We start from the raw sequence: 14,983 nt of genomic DNA, 5'->3' as shown, positions 1-14,983 counted from the left end.
TTTCAGAGTATCTAGTATAAATTTTGTATTTTATTTTCTTGTACGTCAAGAAACATAGCCACTATGGCTAAAATGAAACATAGGGGTAAAATGCATTTCTCTGATTTTGAAGAAAATATGACAGATACAAAGAACATTTCAATGGAAGTTTTAAGCCATTCATTAGTATATATTGAAAAGCAAAAATAATTATTGATGAAAGATTTAAGCAAAAACTGACAGGTGAGCGATTCAGGCTCTTGAGAGCCTCTTGTTGTTATATTTTTGTATATGTACATCTATTGTTTATATGATTATGTTTTATTCATGTAGTTGATATTGTATGTAGAGAGCCTTATTGAAAATTGGTTTAATCCAAATGAGTTACTCTCCTTAAATAAAGATATTATTATTAGTATTAAACTAGAGGCTCCGTGGAGCCTAAAACGCTCATTTTGGACCTTATGGATTACCAAGACCAACTTATGTTTTCCTTCTATTTACCGTTTCATATTTTAGTTGCCAAGAAAGTTGTCAAAAATAAAAAAATGGGTAATAACTTCTATGGCGGAAATCGATTAATGATTTTGGTCATCTTAGACTTAAAAAGTTGGTTAATCTTGCTGATCAGTTTTGCTGTTTTACACAATGCTGTTTACATTAATCTTTGTCTACTTTAATTTTCAAAATAATAGCTAGAAATTGAAAATAGTCATTTAAGGGTAATGACTCCCAAGTTTATTTACGTTTCATCTCTCTCTCTCTCAACTTACAAGATAATAGTGAAAACGCAAACATTGGCAAAATTCCAATTAGGAGTCTTTTTTGAAAATTTCTGTCATATCTTGCCAGTTTAAAAGGAGAAACCATATCTTATCGTTCACACAGTAACCGTATCATTCCGTACATAACCAATCCACATTTTATCTTTCCTTTCCATACGGTACACTATCATACTGAACCATGCTTTCTATCAGATACAGGGAACAACATGAGGATCGTTTGAAGTGTTGAAGCTTTACATCATCACTGCCAACTTTCAAAACATTTGGCTTTGCATTTTCGGAGAAGACTATTTTGTTTAAAGTTTTCGACGGACGACAAGTAATGACATAGGCTCACGTTACTCTAAGGGCCTAAGACTAATGAGTAATACACACATTAATGATGTTTGAAAAAGAGCGAATATAAAAAAAAAGAAGGTGTGGTATGATTGCCAATGATACAACTCTCCACACGAGACCAAAATGACACAGAAATTAACAACTATAGGTCACCGTACGGACACAACAATGAGTAAAACCCATACCGCATAGTCAGCTATAAAAGGCCCCGAAATAACAAATGTAAAACAATTCAAACGAGAAAACTAACAGCCTGATTTATGTACAAAATAATGAACGAAAAACAAATATGACATACAGCAACAAACAACAACCACTGAATTACAGGCTCCTAACTTGGGACAGGCACATACAGAATGTGGCGGAGTTAAACTAGTTTGAAGGCGCGCCAACCCTCCCCTAACCTGGGACAAGGGTGTAACAGTACAACACAAGAACAAACTATAAAAATCATGTTTCTTTCTTATACTATAAATCAGCACATATACCATACCCCTTCTTAAATCACGCAAAAGCACTATCTCAACACATACACTTATACAACCTTTAACATTTAACTTGAAAATGTGCTGTTGTTTGTCTTTTGGTCGTTTTTCGTTTTTGTTTTGCCTTGATATTGTCAGTTCGTTTTTGTTTTGCCATGATAATTGTCAGTTCGTTTTTGTTTTGCCATGATATTGTCAGTTCGTTTTTGTTTTGCCATGCTATTGTCAGTTCGTTTTTGTTTTGCCATGATATTGTCAGTTCGTTTTTGTTTTGCCATGATAATTGTCAGTTCGTTTTTGTTTTGCCATGATATTGTCAGTTCGTTTTTGTTTTGCCATGCTATTGTCAGTTCGTTTTTGTTTTGCCATGATATTGTCAGTTCGTTTTTGTTTTGCCATGATAATTGTCAGTTCGTTTTTGTTTTGCCATGATAATTGTCAGTTCGTTTTTAACTTATGAGTTTGATTATCCCTGTGGTATCTCTCGCCTCTCTTTTAGCAAAGACAGCATACAAGAGAAGGGGAAGATAACAAAGTAACAAGAAAAGAGAAAATTGAGGGACTGGATTAAAGAAACATATGTGTATAATGTTCAGTGGTGAATCAAGAATTTCCAAAAAGTGGACAAGCATTTATATTATCTTAAAAGGAGCGGCAATCGAAACAATGAATTAAAAACAAAATTATGACAATAAAGAGGGAGATCACTTTGTGAAATGAATAGAAAAAAATAATTTCATAAAAACACAATTCTTTACAGAAGGACAGTTATTAGTTAATGTATTTACGTTAAGAAATAAACATATTGTACTACAGATAAACTTTAGACTCAAAATATTAATAAAACAAAATTAAACTAACCCAAATCCCAACATAATTGAAATAGCAATTAATTTGTTATGAGTTAATATTGATTTTTTAAACATGGTGACCTTTTTCTTATTTGATAAGGTAAATGGACGCAATACACTAAAGGGCAGTCGCTATTAAACTCTGTATAGTACTTGTAGTTTTTTATTGTCTCCATCCCCACTGTGAGTGATGGAATTGTGCTTATTCTTAGCCTCTGGAATGTCAGGCTGAAATGATAAGTCTTTAAACGATAATATTTGAATTAAGTTCGTTATAAAATTATCAGATAGAACCTCTATAAAACATGTTGGTAATTTAAGTTTGTAATTAAAAAAGATAAATGAAGTAAATAATCATAAAAGCATGTGTTTTATACATACTTTATAATGATCGTGAGCACGATGACGGCTCATGTCGGTCAGAATGCTGACACTTAACAAACAAGGTATCAGTCAAAGGATTTCATTGTACAACGCCTATTTACATTTAGAATGCAATATGAGCTTAATTCATGCCAACAGAGGGCACTACACGTGTTGAATACTGATGAACCCATATATAAACACGCATTCGGTTTTTTCATATCATTCCGAAACTTAAACAGCGGGTGTGCTCTCCAATTTCCTACAGTAAGTATTAAAGGAAATTCAATTGTATAGAACTATTGTATATTTCAATGTTTCAGCTAAATGGATAATTAAAAATATTTCCTTAATTGTACGATTCCGATTAATTGTTCCTATGTACTACATTTCTGTGAATTTAATTTATTATTCAAATCGCCGAAAAATAAAAAGCAAATTCAAATCAACTTGAACCATTTTCATGATAAATAAATAACAAGAAAAATTAATCCATAAAATGGCATTTAATTGAGCGGACTATCGTTACTATTGTTTCATATTATCATTATCATCGTGTTATAATGCATTTCTAGAGTATTTTTAGATTGAAAAAATATTTAATTCTTAGTGTATTTATGTAGTTCTTAGTGTAATTTGAGATTTAACATATTTAAACAATTGTTCGTACTTTCTTATTTTGTTTTCTGTGTTTTATTTCTAGTATGAGATTATTTATATTTCATTTCAGAGCACCACCTGGGTTTATTCAAAATGAGGCAACTTATTTTAGTTGCACTGCTCGGCCTTGTAACAAGCGCATACGCTAGTGAGTACTTTAGATATTACACCTTTTTCTTAGTACGCCCATTGGGTACGCCCGCTAGGTACGCCCATCCGGTTAACACTTAGTCATCATACCACATCTACTTATTTTTATATATAGTTACATTACCTGATAAAATGCATAGTATGTCAACCCGTATTCACTTTGTGGATCATGACATAAATAATAAGTTTTATCTTCATGTTTTGACATAGGTGACATTTACTGGTCTATCCTTTCCAAGTTCAGTCAGTATTACCCATTAATGTACTTATTAGTTAAATCAAAATGAAATGTACAAAACATATGTTGTATCCGATAGGTTAACTTCGTTAGGAATGCTAAACACTGCAAGTTTGGAAAGTTACAGATGCAAAGCTTGAAAAGGGACGGACAAACACATTTTTTTTCTTCTTCTTCTTCTTCTTCTTCTTCTTCTTCTTCTTCTTCTTCTTCTTCTTCTTCTTCTTCTAAACAATGAATAATAAACGTCCAAGAGCTTCGAATAAGTTCATTTCGTAAACCTGCAAGTATTCACAACAAGGATTTAGTCAACAGTATGCATTCTACAGTTGAAAAAATTAACAAAATTCTATATTGTTCAATTAAGACTGTTATTGAAATAAGGATAAATGATTGATAAAATTTACTAATATTTAAATAATTAATGAATATTTGGAGAACAAGTGACTGTTCATTTCGTTTTAAGAAAGAGTTATTTTAAGAAGCTTTCTGAAACCCATTTTTTAGGGAAAATGGAAAGTCACTATTTTTCGACAATACAAACTGTATACAAAACTATTAGAAGTAATATTTTTTTTCTCTCGCCTTAACGAAATCGAAAAAGGAGACTTAGGCGTGCTGTTTCTGGCGGCAGCGGCACCAACATGGAAATTATTTGGCCCCGCCCTCCAGCCATGGTCTATTAACTTTGAATGTTTTGCAGTGTTTACATTTTTAAAAATTTCCCATTCTAATTTCAACATTTGCATTAGACTATCAATATACATAAAGCCGGGGCATATATCTGTGTCAACAGTTTATTATCTGAACTATTTTTCATGTCTATTAAATAAATAGTAAGATTTTATTGAATGAAAATTTCTGTTACTACATGTCATATTCCTTTGTAGAATGTGGGTTTAAACCAGCGCCTAAACCCGGACAATTTCTTTCGCTCGTAAAAGGAATAGGATGGCAGACGTTTTCCTGTAACGTAGGACTTGTATGGAATAGAGGACGTTGTTGCTGTTACCCTTGTGAGTATATATACAGCCAACATTTTTCACTATGATATAACACTTATATCAACCGTATATATTTTAAGGGAAATTTTTTATCCTTTTTTTTAATTCATTTATTATTCCGGGGGAAATTTTGTCTGAAGCTATCATGAAGTAATTTGTAAGAAGCATATGGATTTGTTTACATCTGTTTCACTACTGATGTTATAGTTATTTTTTGTACGCTGGGATAGGTCGGCATCTTGTTTTGTGGTTAAAAGTTTTGTTTGCTGTAGGAGTTGTCTACACACTTGGATTTGTGAGCATTTTTTTTCATTTATTTATATACCTGCAAAGAACGGTCTTTGCTTCATATTTCTCACATCTGCAGACCGGTGATCAAAATACGTTATCGAGTCAACACTAAATCAAAAACGCTACTATAGCAATAAGTGAATTTGGGAATGCAATAAAGGTTGTTACGTTTAATCATACTTTGTACCAATTACAAAAATAAAGGTGATCTTTTGTTGGTGATAAAGGTAGTTACATTTAATCATAATTGCTTACCTTCTTAAGGTCAAGGTTGGATTCGTGTTACTCTTATCTTTAGTCTTCTGTGTAATTGTTTGTTTTATTTATGTTGGATGTGGTGTTGTTTGTTGTTTTTAGTGTTGGCTGTGATATTTTAAACAAACAACACCATTAGTGTTGGCTGTGGTGTTGTTACAAACAACACCACAGCCAATACCAAAACAACACAAAAACAACAAACAACATCACGGTCGACACAGAAAGTTCAATGTCACAGCTGCTAAAAATAGACTAACACGATTAAATATAAGTTGCAATTTGTTTTAAGTGGGTGTCCCTCAAAAGGTTTTGGTATATTTGGGCTATCTAAGGAAAGTATTGAGAACACAATTTTGATTTCTTCATACCTTAATTTTAATACTCCTAGCAGAATATAGTCCTTACTTACCCACTTTATTTTGAAAGCTCAAGTAATACAAAACTTACATGTCCTAGAGAAATAAGTAAATTGTTGGTTACCTTGAGGGATAAACTATATGTACGTATAATTGATGAATTGTGGGGTAAGTGATAAATACTATATAACTGGTAAATTCTGGGGCAAGGGATTTCGCTGCTAAATTCTTTCACAAACACGATGATTAGTGTGGAGGTTTAACCGTACATGTGGAGGCCTTTTTGTAGAGCTTTTTTATATGAATACCATCCATTTGGACTCATTGATCTTTTTAGTAGCAAACTTATTTTAAAGGGTTGTCGGTTTGCCACTGTAGTGAATATTTGACTGTTGTCTTCATAGGCGCTGACATTGAGTTTATTTTTGATGAATTGGAACACAAAACGTTGTAATGGCTAGTACTCTTAGATAGGTTGTAATGGCTAGTACTCTTAGATAGGTTGTAATGGCTAGTACTCTCAGATAGGTTGTAATGGCTAGTACTCTTAGATAGGTTGTAATGGCTAGTATTCTTAGATAGGTACCTTGTGTTTTTTTGTTTTTTTATTTTGTCATTTTGTATGTTGTTTTTTTTTGTTTTTTTTTTTTTGCTTAGAGCCAATCTGATGGACCATGCCCTTTTCCGAATGATTTTTTTTAGTTTGTTCTTGTGTTGTGCTGTCCAGCCACTGTTTTAGATAATAAGAGTGTAGAGCGCCCTCAAATATGTTTAACATGTTTTTTGTAGTGGTTGTCGTTGGTAGCCGGCCGCCATTTTGTTTTTCGCTTGTTATTTTTAGCATTAACCAGGCCGTTGATTTTCTCTTTTAAATTGTTTCACACTTTGTCATGCCCCTATAATGGAATGGATTTTGCTCATTGTTGAAGACCGTATAATGCAATATAGATATAGTGTACATCCTCGTCCTTTGATCTCTGGTGGATAGTTGTCTCATTGACAATTATACCACATCTCCTTATTTTCAAATTTTACAGTTAGTTGTTTTATTCTGTTAATTGAAAAATTACGTTTCTTTCATTACTATATTTCAAGGTCATAAGGAATACCAATGATAAATGAAATATTTAATGTTTGATAACTGGTACCTGTTTATTTGTCTTTCGTTTTTTAATTCCAGGTGCAATAATATTTTTTTACTTTACTGTTCTATCAGCCAGCTATGATACCTTTGACTTTTTATGGTGGTGATAATGCAGATGATTTCATTTTTAAACTTTATATTACAGCTGGTGGCGATAAATCAGGAGATTACTGGGAAGATTATTTCGATTATTTATTCGGAGGAGACGAATACGGACTAGGATGGTTGCTAGGGGGTGCTGGTGCTAGTGCTAGTGCTAGTGCTGCTGCAGCCGCCGGTGGTGCTGGAGGCTACTGGGGTCTAGGTGGCGGCGGCGGCGGTGGCGGTGGTGGCGGCGGCGGTGGTGGCGGCGGCGGCGGCGGTGGTGGTGGTGGAGGCGGCGGCGGTGGCGGTGGCGGTAGCGGTAGCGACAGTGATTCAAGTGATGAAGGTGGCTGGGATTGGGCATGGAGTGGTGCTGGTGCTGGTGCTGGAGCTGGTGCCGGAGCTGGTGCTAGTGCAGCTGCTGCGGCTGCCGCTGCAGCTGCTGCAGGTGCAGGTTCAGGTTCAGGTGCAGCTGCAGCTGCAGCGGCTGCCGCTGCAGCTGCTGCAGGTGCAGGTGCCGGTGCCGGTGCCGGTGCAGGTGCAGGTGCAGGTGCAGGAGCTGGAGCTGGTGACGGAGCAGGAGGTGATGGAGATGTGAGTTCAGATAGTTCAGACAGTTCAGACAGTTCAGATAGTTCAGACAGTAGCAGTTCAGACAGCAATGGAGACACTGACAGCAACGGAGACACTGACAGCAATGGAGACACTGACAGCAATGGAGACACTGACAGCAATGGAGACAGTGACAGCAATGATAGTAATAGTAGCGATGACAGTAGTGACGGAGATGATGATGATGACGATCTCAAAGGACTACTCTCAGTATTAGTAAATCTTGGATCACAATTGGTCAGTTCATTAGCTAGTGCAAGTGCTAGTGCAAGTGCTAGTGCAGGAGCAGGCGCAGGTGCTGGAGCTGGTGCTGGAGCTGGTGCTGGAGCTGGAGCAGGATCAGGAGCTGGAGGAGCAGCCGCAGCAGCCGCTGCAGCAGCGTCAGCAGCAGCTTTGGGCGGAGGTGGAGGTGGTGGATGGTGGAATTGGCTAGGAGGTGGTGGAGGTTCATCTGCAGCAGCAGCAGCAGCTGCTGCGGCTGCAGCTGGAGGTGGGGGTGGATATGGTGGATGGTTAGGACGTGGTGGTAGTGGATCTGCAGCTGCAGCGGCAGCCGCTGCAGCTGCAGCTGGAGGTAGCCGTAAGGGTGGATATTCTGGACGTGGTGGAAGTGCATCTGCAGCAGCTGCTGCAGCCGCTGCTGCAGCTGGAGGTGGCGGTGGATATGGTGGAAAATTCCTTGGTGGTTATGGTGGAGGATCTGGTGCGGCAGCCGCTGCCGCCGCTGCGGCTGCCGCTGCAGGAGGTGGTGGATGGGGTGGAGCTGGAGGATCCGCAGCAGCTGCTGCCGCCGCTGCGGCTGCCGCTGCAGGAGGTGGTGGATGGCGTGGAGCTGGCGGATCCGCAGCAGCTGCTGCCGCTGCTGCGGCTGCCGCTGCAGGAGGTGGAGGATGGCGTGGAGCTGGAGGATCCGCAGCAGCTGCTGCCGCCGCTGCGGCTGCCGCTGCAGGAGGTGGGGGATGGCGTGGAGCTGGAGGATCCGCAGCAGCTGCTGCTGCCGCTGCGGCTGCCGCTGCAGGAAGGAGTGGATATAATGGAGGTGGAGGATCCGCAGCAGCAGCAGCAGCTGCCGCCGCTGCAGCTGCTGGAGGTGGTGGAGGATCAGCGTCAGCTGCCGCTGCCGCCGCTGCTGCTGCAATGGCAGGCGCAGACGCAGAAGCTGTTGCTTCTGCTTACGCCTTAGCTTTGGCTGGTGGAAACCAAGGACTTGCTTGGATGTTGACTTCTGGCAATGACGACTTACGAAATGCAGCTGCAGTAGCAATAGCTAGTGCTAGTGCAGGAGCAGGAGGTGGAGGCGGAGGCGGAGGCGGTGGCGGTGGCGGAGGAGGCGGAGGCGGAGGTGGTGGTGGTGGCGGAGGAGGTAGTGGTGGCGGCAGTGGTGGAAGCGGAGGCAATGGAGATTATGATAAAGATTGTAACAAAAACGATGATAACGACGAGTGTAAAAAAGATTCTTAGACAAATCATAAATTTATTGAGACATTTTGGGCACATTTAAATCCATTTTGAGAGATCATCTTTTTTATTGTTGAGACACTGGTGATAATTGTTATCATGTATATATGTTAAGCTGCTGCGTTGTCCTAGTTGTTATTAAATCGTGTGTGTTTCTTACAAATCTTTGTTTTTAAATTCATATGAAAATAATACTGGTTTCAATGCGCACGACACAGATCTATAAAATGATGAGTCATTGTTTGGAAGGAATAGCAGCTGGTCATCGTTTGGAAGGTCAAATAAATACAATACGTGAACGACTACGTCACAATATGTGACAACTTCCCTCATTAGGTTATACAGGACCAACGCCACAATTTATATATATATCGTCTCAAATTTAGCACAACAATGTTAGCAACAAATATGCGTTAGAAATTTTTTTTATCTCCCCTCTTTGATTTTTATGTTAGTGTTTTTTTGTGTATTTCATACCAATCTGTTGAGTTAGCCATTTCTAACTGAGTTTTGCAGTTTATTCTTACCTATGGTGTGCTGTTACACTGTCGAAGGTTGAGTGATCACAAACATGTTAAACACGACAAGGTCAGGAGCCTATTATTCAGTGGTTATCGTTAGGTAATGTCTTTAATCAGAAATCCCTTAATTAGCTTTCACGTTTGAATTGTTATACATCTGGTCAAGTTGGGGACTTTTATAGCTATACTAGACGGTATGGGTTTCTTCGTTGTGTTGAAGGTCGTATGGTGACCTTTATTTGCTTAAATCCTTGCCAATTTGCAATCGTACTTAATCTCCACATTTGTATAAGAGTTGGAAGATACCAAAGGGACATTAAAAACTCGTAAGTCGAAGTAAAACTGACAACACCATGGCAAAAAACGAAGGACGACGAAAAGACAACCAATATAGAATTAAGAAGATGTGGTATGATTGCCAATGAGACAACTCTACACCAGAGACCAAATGGCCGCACAGCCTTCACCTATGAGCAAACCCATACCGTATAGGAAGCTATAAAAGGCCCCGAAATGACAAATGTAAAACAATTCAAACGATATAAAATAACGACCTAATTTATGTACAAAACTATAAACGAAAAACAAACATGAAATACAGCAACAGACGACTACTACTGAATAACATGTTCCTGACTTGGGATAGGCACATATAGGATGTGGCGGGGTTAACTACCCCTGGCTTGGGACAGGCACATACAGGATGTGGCGGGGTTAACTACCCCTGACTTGGGATAGGCACATACAGGATGTGGCGGGGTTAACTACCCCTGACTTGGGACAGGCACATGCATGATGTGGCGGGGTTAACTACCCCTGGCTTTGGACAGGCACATACATGATGTGGCGGGGTTAACTACCCCTGACTTGGGATAGGCACATACAGGATGTGGCGGGGTTAACTACCCCCGACTTGGGACAGGCACATACATGATGTGGCGGGGTTAACTACCCCTGACTTGGGACAGGCACATACAGGATGTGGCGGGGTTAACTACCCCTGACTTGGGACAGGTACATACAGGATGTGGCGGCCCTACCCCTGACCTGGGACAGTGGTGTAACAACACAACATAAGAACAAACTATAAAGATAAGTTGAAAAGGGATTAACTGATCAAATCGATACAAAGCACAAAAACAACTAACAAAAACACTAAAGACATAGTACAGATCTGACCACTCGCAGTTACTGAAAGCTAGTTCAAAGCCAGTAACCACGAATAGAATAAATCATGTATTGTAGACTAGAATATCTATCAGTATATATCCAACATTCAATGAATTTTGTGTAAAGACGTCATTAACAATCAGAGAAAACATGATCTTCTGCAATGCCAAAGTATAGGTATCGACAGAAAGTTGGACCATAAATGTTCATAGAAGTGTAACAATTATAATAGTCCACAAAACACTACATATAAAACTATAAACTGAGCAACCTGAACTCCATCAAAAACTGGGGATTATTTCAGGTGTTCCGGAAGAGTAGGCAGATCCTGCTCCACTAATAGCAAAATTCATGTTGCTAACGGCATAAGTAAAATTTTGGTGATAAGTCTCATTTGGTGATGTCACAATCGAGGAATACAGGACGGGATTGTGAAAACAACTTTTGGAACATATCCGTGGTCGTCTGTGGACACAAATATTCCACAACGGTCAACCAAGTCGTGATAACGTCCGTTTAACTTTTGAAAAGATGACTTCAACTTTACCACTGGGAACCCTTGGTTCAATAGCTTCCTCATAAGCATCATAAGCAGATTCCGTCTATTAAGAAAATCATGATAGGAAATGCAATGTGGAATATTGTATCAACTGTAAGATATATACTCCATATCAGGCTTCTAGAATGTTGTTACGTAGAAATGAGGGGTTCACAATTGGGAAGTTGAAATCATCTCTTTTGTCGTTTAGTTTTGTTCCCAACCGAAATACTGCTAAGAAAATTAAGATTAAATTTCGATAACAAGGAAGACATTTTTATTTACAAATTGACCCAATATATAGTTGATTGGTATTTGTTGTAAGCAGTGAGTTTGAAACTTAAAGTTTTTAAAGTTATTATTCAAGAAATCCGTTAGGGTAATTATTATGCCAAAAAGAGCACATGGACTTCGCTTAGATATTTCAACTTGAGCAGACGTTGTGTTTTGGTGTTAAATTAACTAATTCATGATACTTTTTCATTATTTGGTTTCTGTAAAATACACTTGATCTGATCGTTTGTGTTCATTGTATTGGACAGCTGATCGTATGTGTTAATTGTATTGAACAGTTGATCGTATGTGTTCATTGTATTGGACAGCTGATCGTTTATGTTCATTGTATTGGACAGCTGATCGTATGTGTTGATTGTATTGGACAGTTGATTGTTTGTGTTGATTGTATTGGACAACTGATCGTATGTGTTGATTGTATTGGACAGCTGATTGTTTGTGTTGATTGTATTGGACAACTGATCGTATGTGTTGATTGTATTGGACAGTTGATTGTTTGAGTTGATTGTATTGGACAGTTGATCGTATGTGTTGATTGTATTGGACAGTTGATCGTTTGTCTTCATTGTATTGGACAGCTGATCGTATGTGTTCATTGTATTGGACAGCTGATCGTATGTGTTGATTGTATTGGACAGCTGATCGTATGTGTTCATTGTATTGGACAGTAGATCGTATGTGTTGATTGTATTGGACAGCTGATCGTTTGTGTTCATTGTATTGGACAGCTGATTGTTTGTATTCATTGTATTGGACAGTTGATCGTTTGTGTTCATTGTTTTTGACAACTGATCGTATGCGTTGATTGTATTGGATAGTTGATCGTTTGTGTTCATTGTATTGGACAGCTGATCGTATGTGTTAATTGTATTGGACAGTTGATCGTATGTGTTCATTGTATTGGGCAGCTGATTGTTAGTGTTCATCGTATTGGACAGCTGATCGTATGTGTTGATTGTATTCGACAGTTGATTGTTTGAGTTGATTGTATTGGACAGTTGATCGTATGTGTTGATTGTATTGGATAGTTGATCGTTTGTGTTCATTGTATTGGACAGCTGATCGTATGTGTTAATTGTATTGGACAGGTGATCGTATGTGTTCATTGTATTGGGCAGCTGATTGTTTGTGTTCATCGTATTGGACAGCTGATCGTATGTGTTGATTGTATTGGACAGTTGTTCGTATGTGTTCATTGTATTGAACAGTTGATCGTATGTGTTCATTGTATTGGACAGCTGATCGCTTGTGTTCATTGTATTGGACAGCTGATTGTTTGTGTTCATTGTATTTGACAGTTGATTGTTTGTGTTGATTGTATTGGACAGCTGATCGTATGTGTTGATTGTATTGGACAATTGATCGTGTGTGTTCATTGTATTGGACAGCTGATTGTTTGTGTTCATTGTATTGGACAGTTGATCGTTTGTGTTCATTGTATTTGACAGGTGATCGTATGTGTTGATTGTATTGGACAGTTGATCGTATGTGTTGATTGTGTTGGACAGCTGATCGTATGTGTTGATTGTATTGAACAGATGATCGTATATGTTGATTGTATTGGACAGCTGATCGTGTGTGAATGATAAGTGAGCTGTATTCCCATCCATGAACTCAAAACCCAATATTTCATATATTGGTCATTAATGAACTCAAACCCCAATAGCGTTTATTTTTATGCCCCACCTAGGGGCATTATGTTTTTCGGTCTGTGCGTCCGTTCGTCCGTCCGTCCGTTCGTCCTCCGTTCGCCCGTTCGTCCGTCTGTCCGGCTTCAGGTTAAAGTTTTTGGTCAAGGTAGTTTTTGATGAAGTTGTTTTTCAATCAACTTGAAACTTAGTACACATTTTGCCTTTGATATGATCTTTCTAATTTTAATGCCAAATTATAGTTTTGACCCCAGATTCACGGTCCACTGAACATAGAAAATGATAGTGCGAGTGGGGCATCCGTGTACTATGGACACATTCTTGTTGCCTTATGAAAGTGATCAAAGCGCTGCTATGGAACGCCACAACTGTCTTGTTATGCCGATTTTCATTATATGATGTGCATTTACCTTTATATGATGTGCACTTGTCATTATATGATGCGCAAACACCTTTATATGATGTACAGATATCCTTATATGATGTGCAAATATCCTTACATGATGTGCAAACATCCTTTCATGATGTGCAAATATACTAACATGATGTGCAAATATACTGATATGATGTGCAAATATACTTATATGATGTGCAGACATACTTATATGATGTGCAAATGTACTTATATGATGTGCAAATATCCTTATATGATGTGCAGATATACTTATATAATGTGCAAATGTACTTATATGAAGTGCAAAGATCCTTATATGATATGCAAAGATACTGATATGATGTGCAAATATATTTATATGATGTGCAAATATCCTTATATGATGTGCATTTTCCCTTATATTATTTGCAAACATCTTTATATGATGTGCTTGTAACATTATATGATGTGGTTCGGTTTACTTCATTGTATGATGTCAAAACGTACTTATATGATGTGCTTTCATCGTTGTTATGGTCAATAAAAATGATTACGATTAGAACGATTACTGTCTACGTCATAACTGTTCCGATCTGCTTCTCAGGAATTACTATAAACCAGGCTCAAATATGTAGCTATCGTTTGGAAAATGTTTGAGATTTTAAAAGAGACAAACCTTGGCACGTTGGTACCTCGTTTTAAGATGAAAAATTCACATCTGATATTGTTGGAAAATTGTCAAAATATAAAATGAAAAGTTTAGGTTTAATCGATGGGTCTATAATAATGAACATACGGTCAAAGTTATTAAATTATGGGTCCTCGACTGTTTATTGAGCACCTGGAGTTCAAAAATTTTATCTACCAGAGGAAATTCTGCATTTTTTTGGAATGCCAATTTTCATGTTTCTGATCTAGCAGCTCCAGCTATACCGGTATATGTATTCCCTCTTTATTTCTGATGTAGCAGCTCCATCTATACCGGTATATGTATTCCCTCTTTACTTCTGATCTAGCAGCTCCAGCTATACCGGTATATGTATTCCCTCTTTATTTCTGATCTAGCAGCTCCAGCTATACCGGTATATGTATTCCCTCTTTACTTCTGATCTAGCAGCTCCAGCTATACCGGTATATCCCTCTTTATGAATTGCCGCTGTATCTTAATTTATTTCTTATACCAATTAAAAAAGTCATTTTCAAACGTACTTCATAACAAAAGCTATAAAATTTTCTACTCATGCATAAGTATACCGGTATGGATGATTGATTGATTGATTGGTGTTTTACGCCACTTTCACCACTATCGTGCTATTTCCAGGCGATCAGTTTATATTGGCGGAGGAAGCCGTAGTGCCCTGAGAGAACCACCGACCTTCGG

General features: G+C 38.1%; 1 protein-coding gene across 2 annotated transcripts; it reads left to right on the top strand.

The window, feature by feature from the left end:
• The first annotated feature begins 3,009 nt into the window (after nucleotides 1-3,009).
• LOC127731238 (spidroin-1-like) lies at nucleotides 3,010-9,220 on the top strand. Of its 2 annotated transcripts, XM_052240244.1 has the most exons (5): nucleotides 3,010-3,069; nucleotides 3,533-3,610; nucleotides 4,741-4,866; nucleotides 7,049-7,435; nucleotides 7,502-9,220. In XM_052240244.1, the coding sequence occupies exons 2-5, from the start codon at nucleotides 3,556-3,558 to the stop codon at nucleotides 9,058-9,060; spliced, it is 2,127 nt and encodes a 708-aa protein (XP_052096204.1). In that variant the 5' UTR covers nucleotides 3,010-3,069; nucleotides 3,533-3,555; the 3' UTR covers nucleotides 9,061-9,220. The 2 variants fall into 2 exon arrangements, with proteins under 2 accessions (XP_052096204.1, XP_052096203.1); XM_052240243.1 differs by having other exon boundaries at nucleotides 7,049-9,220.
• The last annotated feature ends 5,763 nt before the right edge of the window (nucleotides 9,221-14,983 follow it).

The sequence above is a fragment of the Mytilus californianus genome, unplaced genomic scaffold, assembly GCF_021869535.1.
Source record: "Mytilus californianus isolate M0D057914Y unplaced genomic scaffold, xbMytCali1.0.p SCAF_2, whole genome shotgun sequence".
In the NCBI taxonomy this organism is placed as follows: domain Eukaryota; kingdom Metazoa; phylum Mollusca; class Bivalvia; order Mytilida; family Mytilidae; genus Mytilus; species Mytilus californianus.
The sequence above is the reverse complement of the archived record's forward strand: the minus strand, read 5'-3'. Positions and strand labels throughout refer to the sequence as shown.

Bases quoted from the DNA above. Each gene is read 5' to 3' on its own strand.
- LOC127731238 (XM_052240243.1), top strand. From the start codon at position 3,556: ATGAGGCAACTTATTTTAGTTGCACTGCTCGGCCTTGTAACAAGCGCA. The intron at 3,611-4,740 runs GTGAGTACTTTA...ATTCCTTTGTAG, and splicing joins TGTAACAAGCGCATACGCTA to AATGTGGGTTTAAACCAGCG. The intron at 4,867-7,048 runs GTGAGTATATAT...TTTATATTACAG, and splicing joins ACGTTGTTGCTGTTACCCTT to CTGGTGGCGATAAATCAGGA.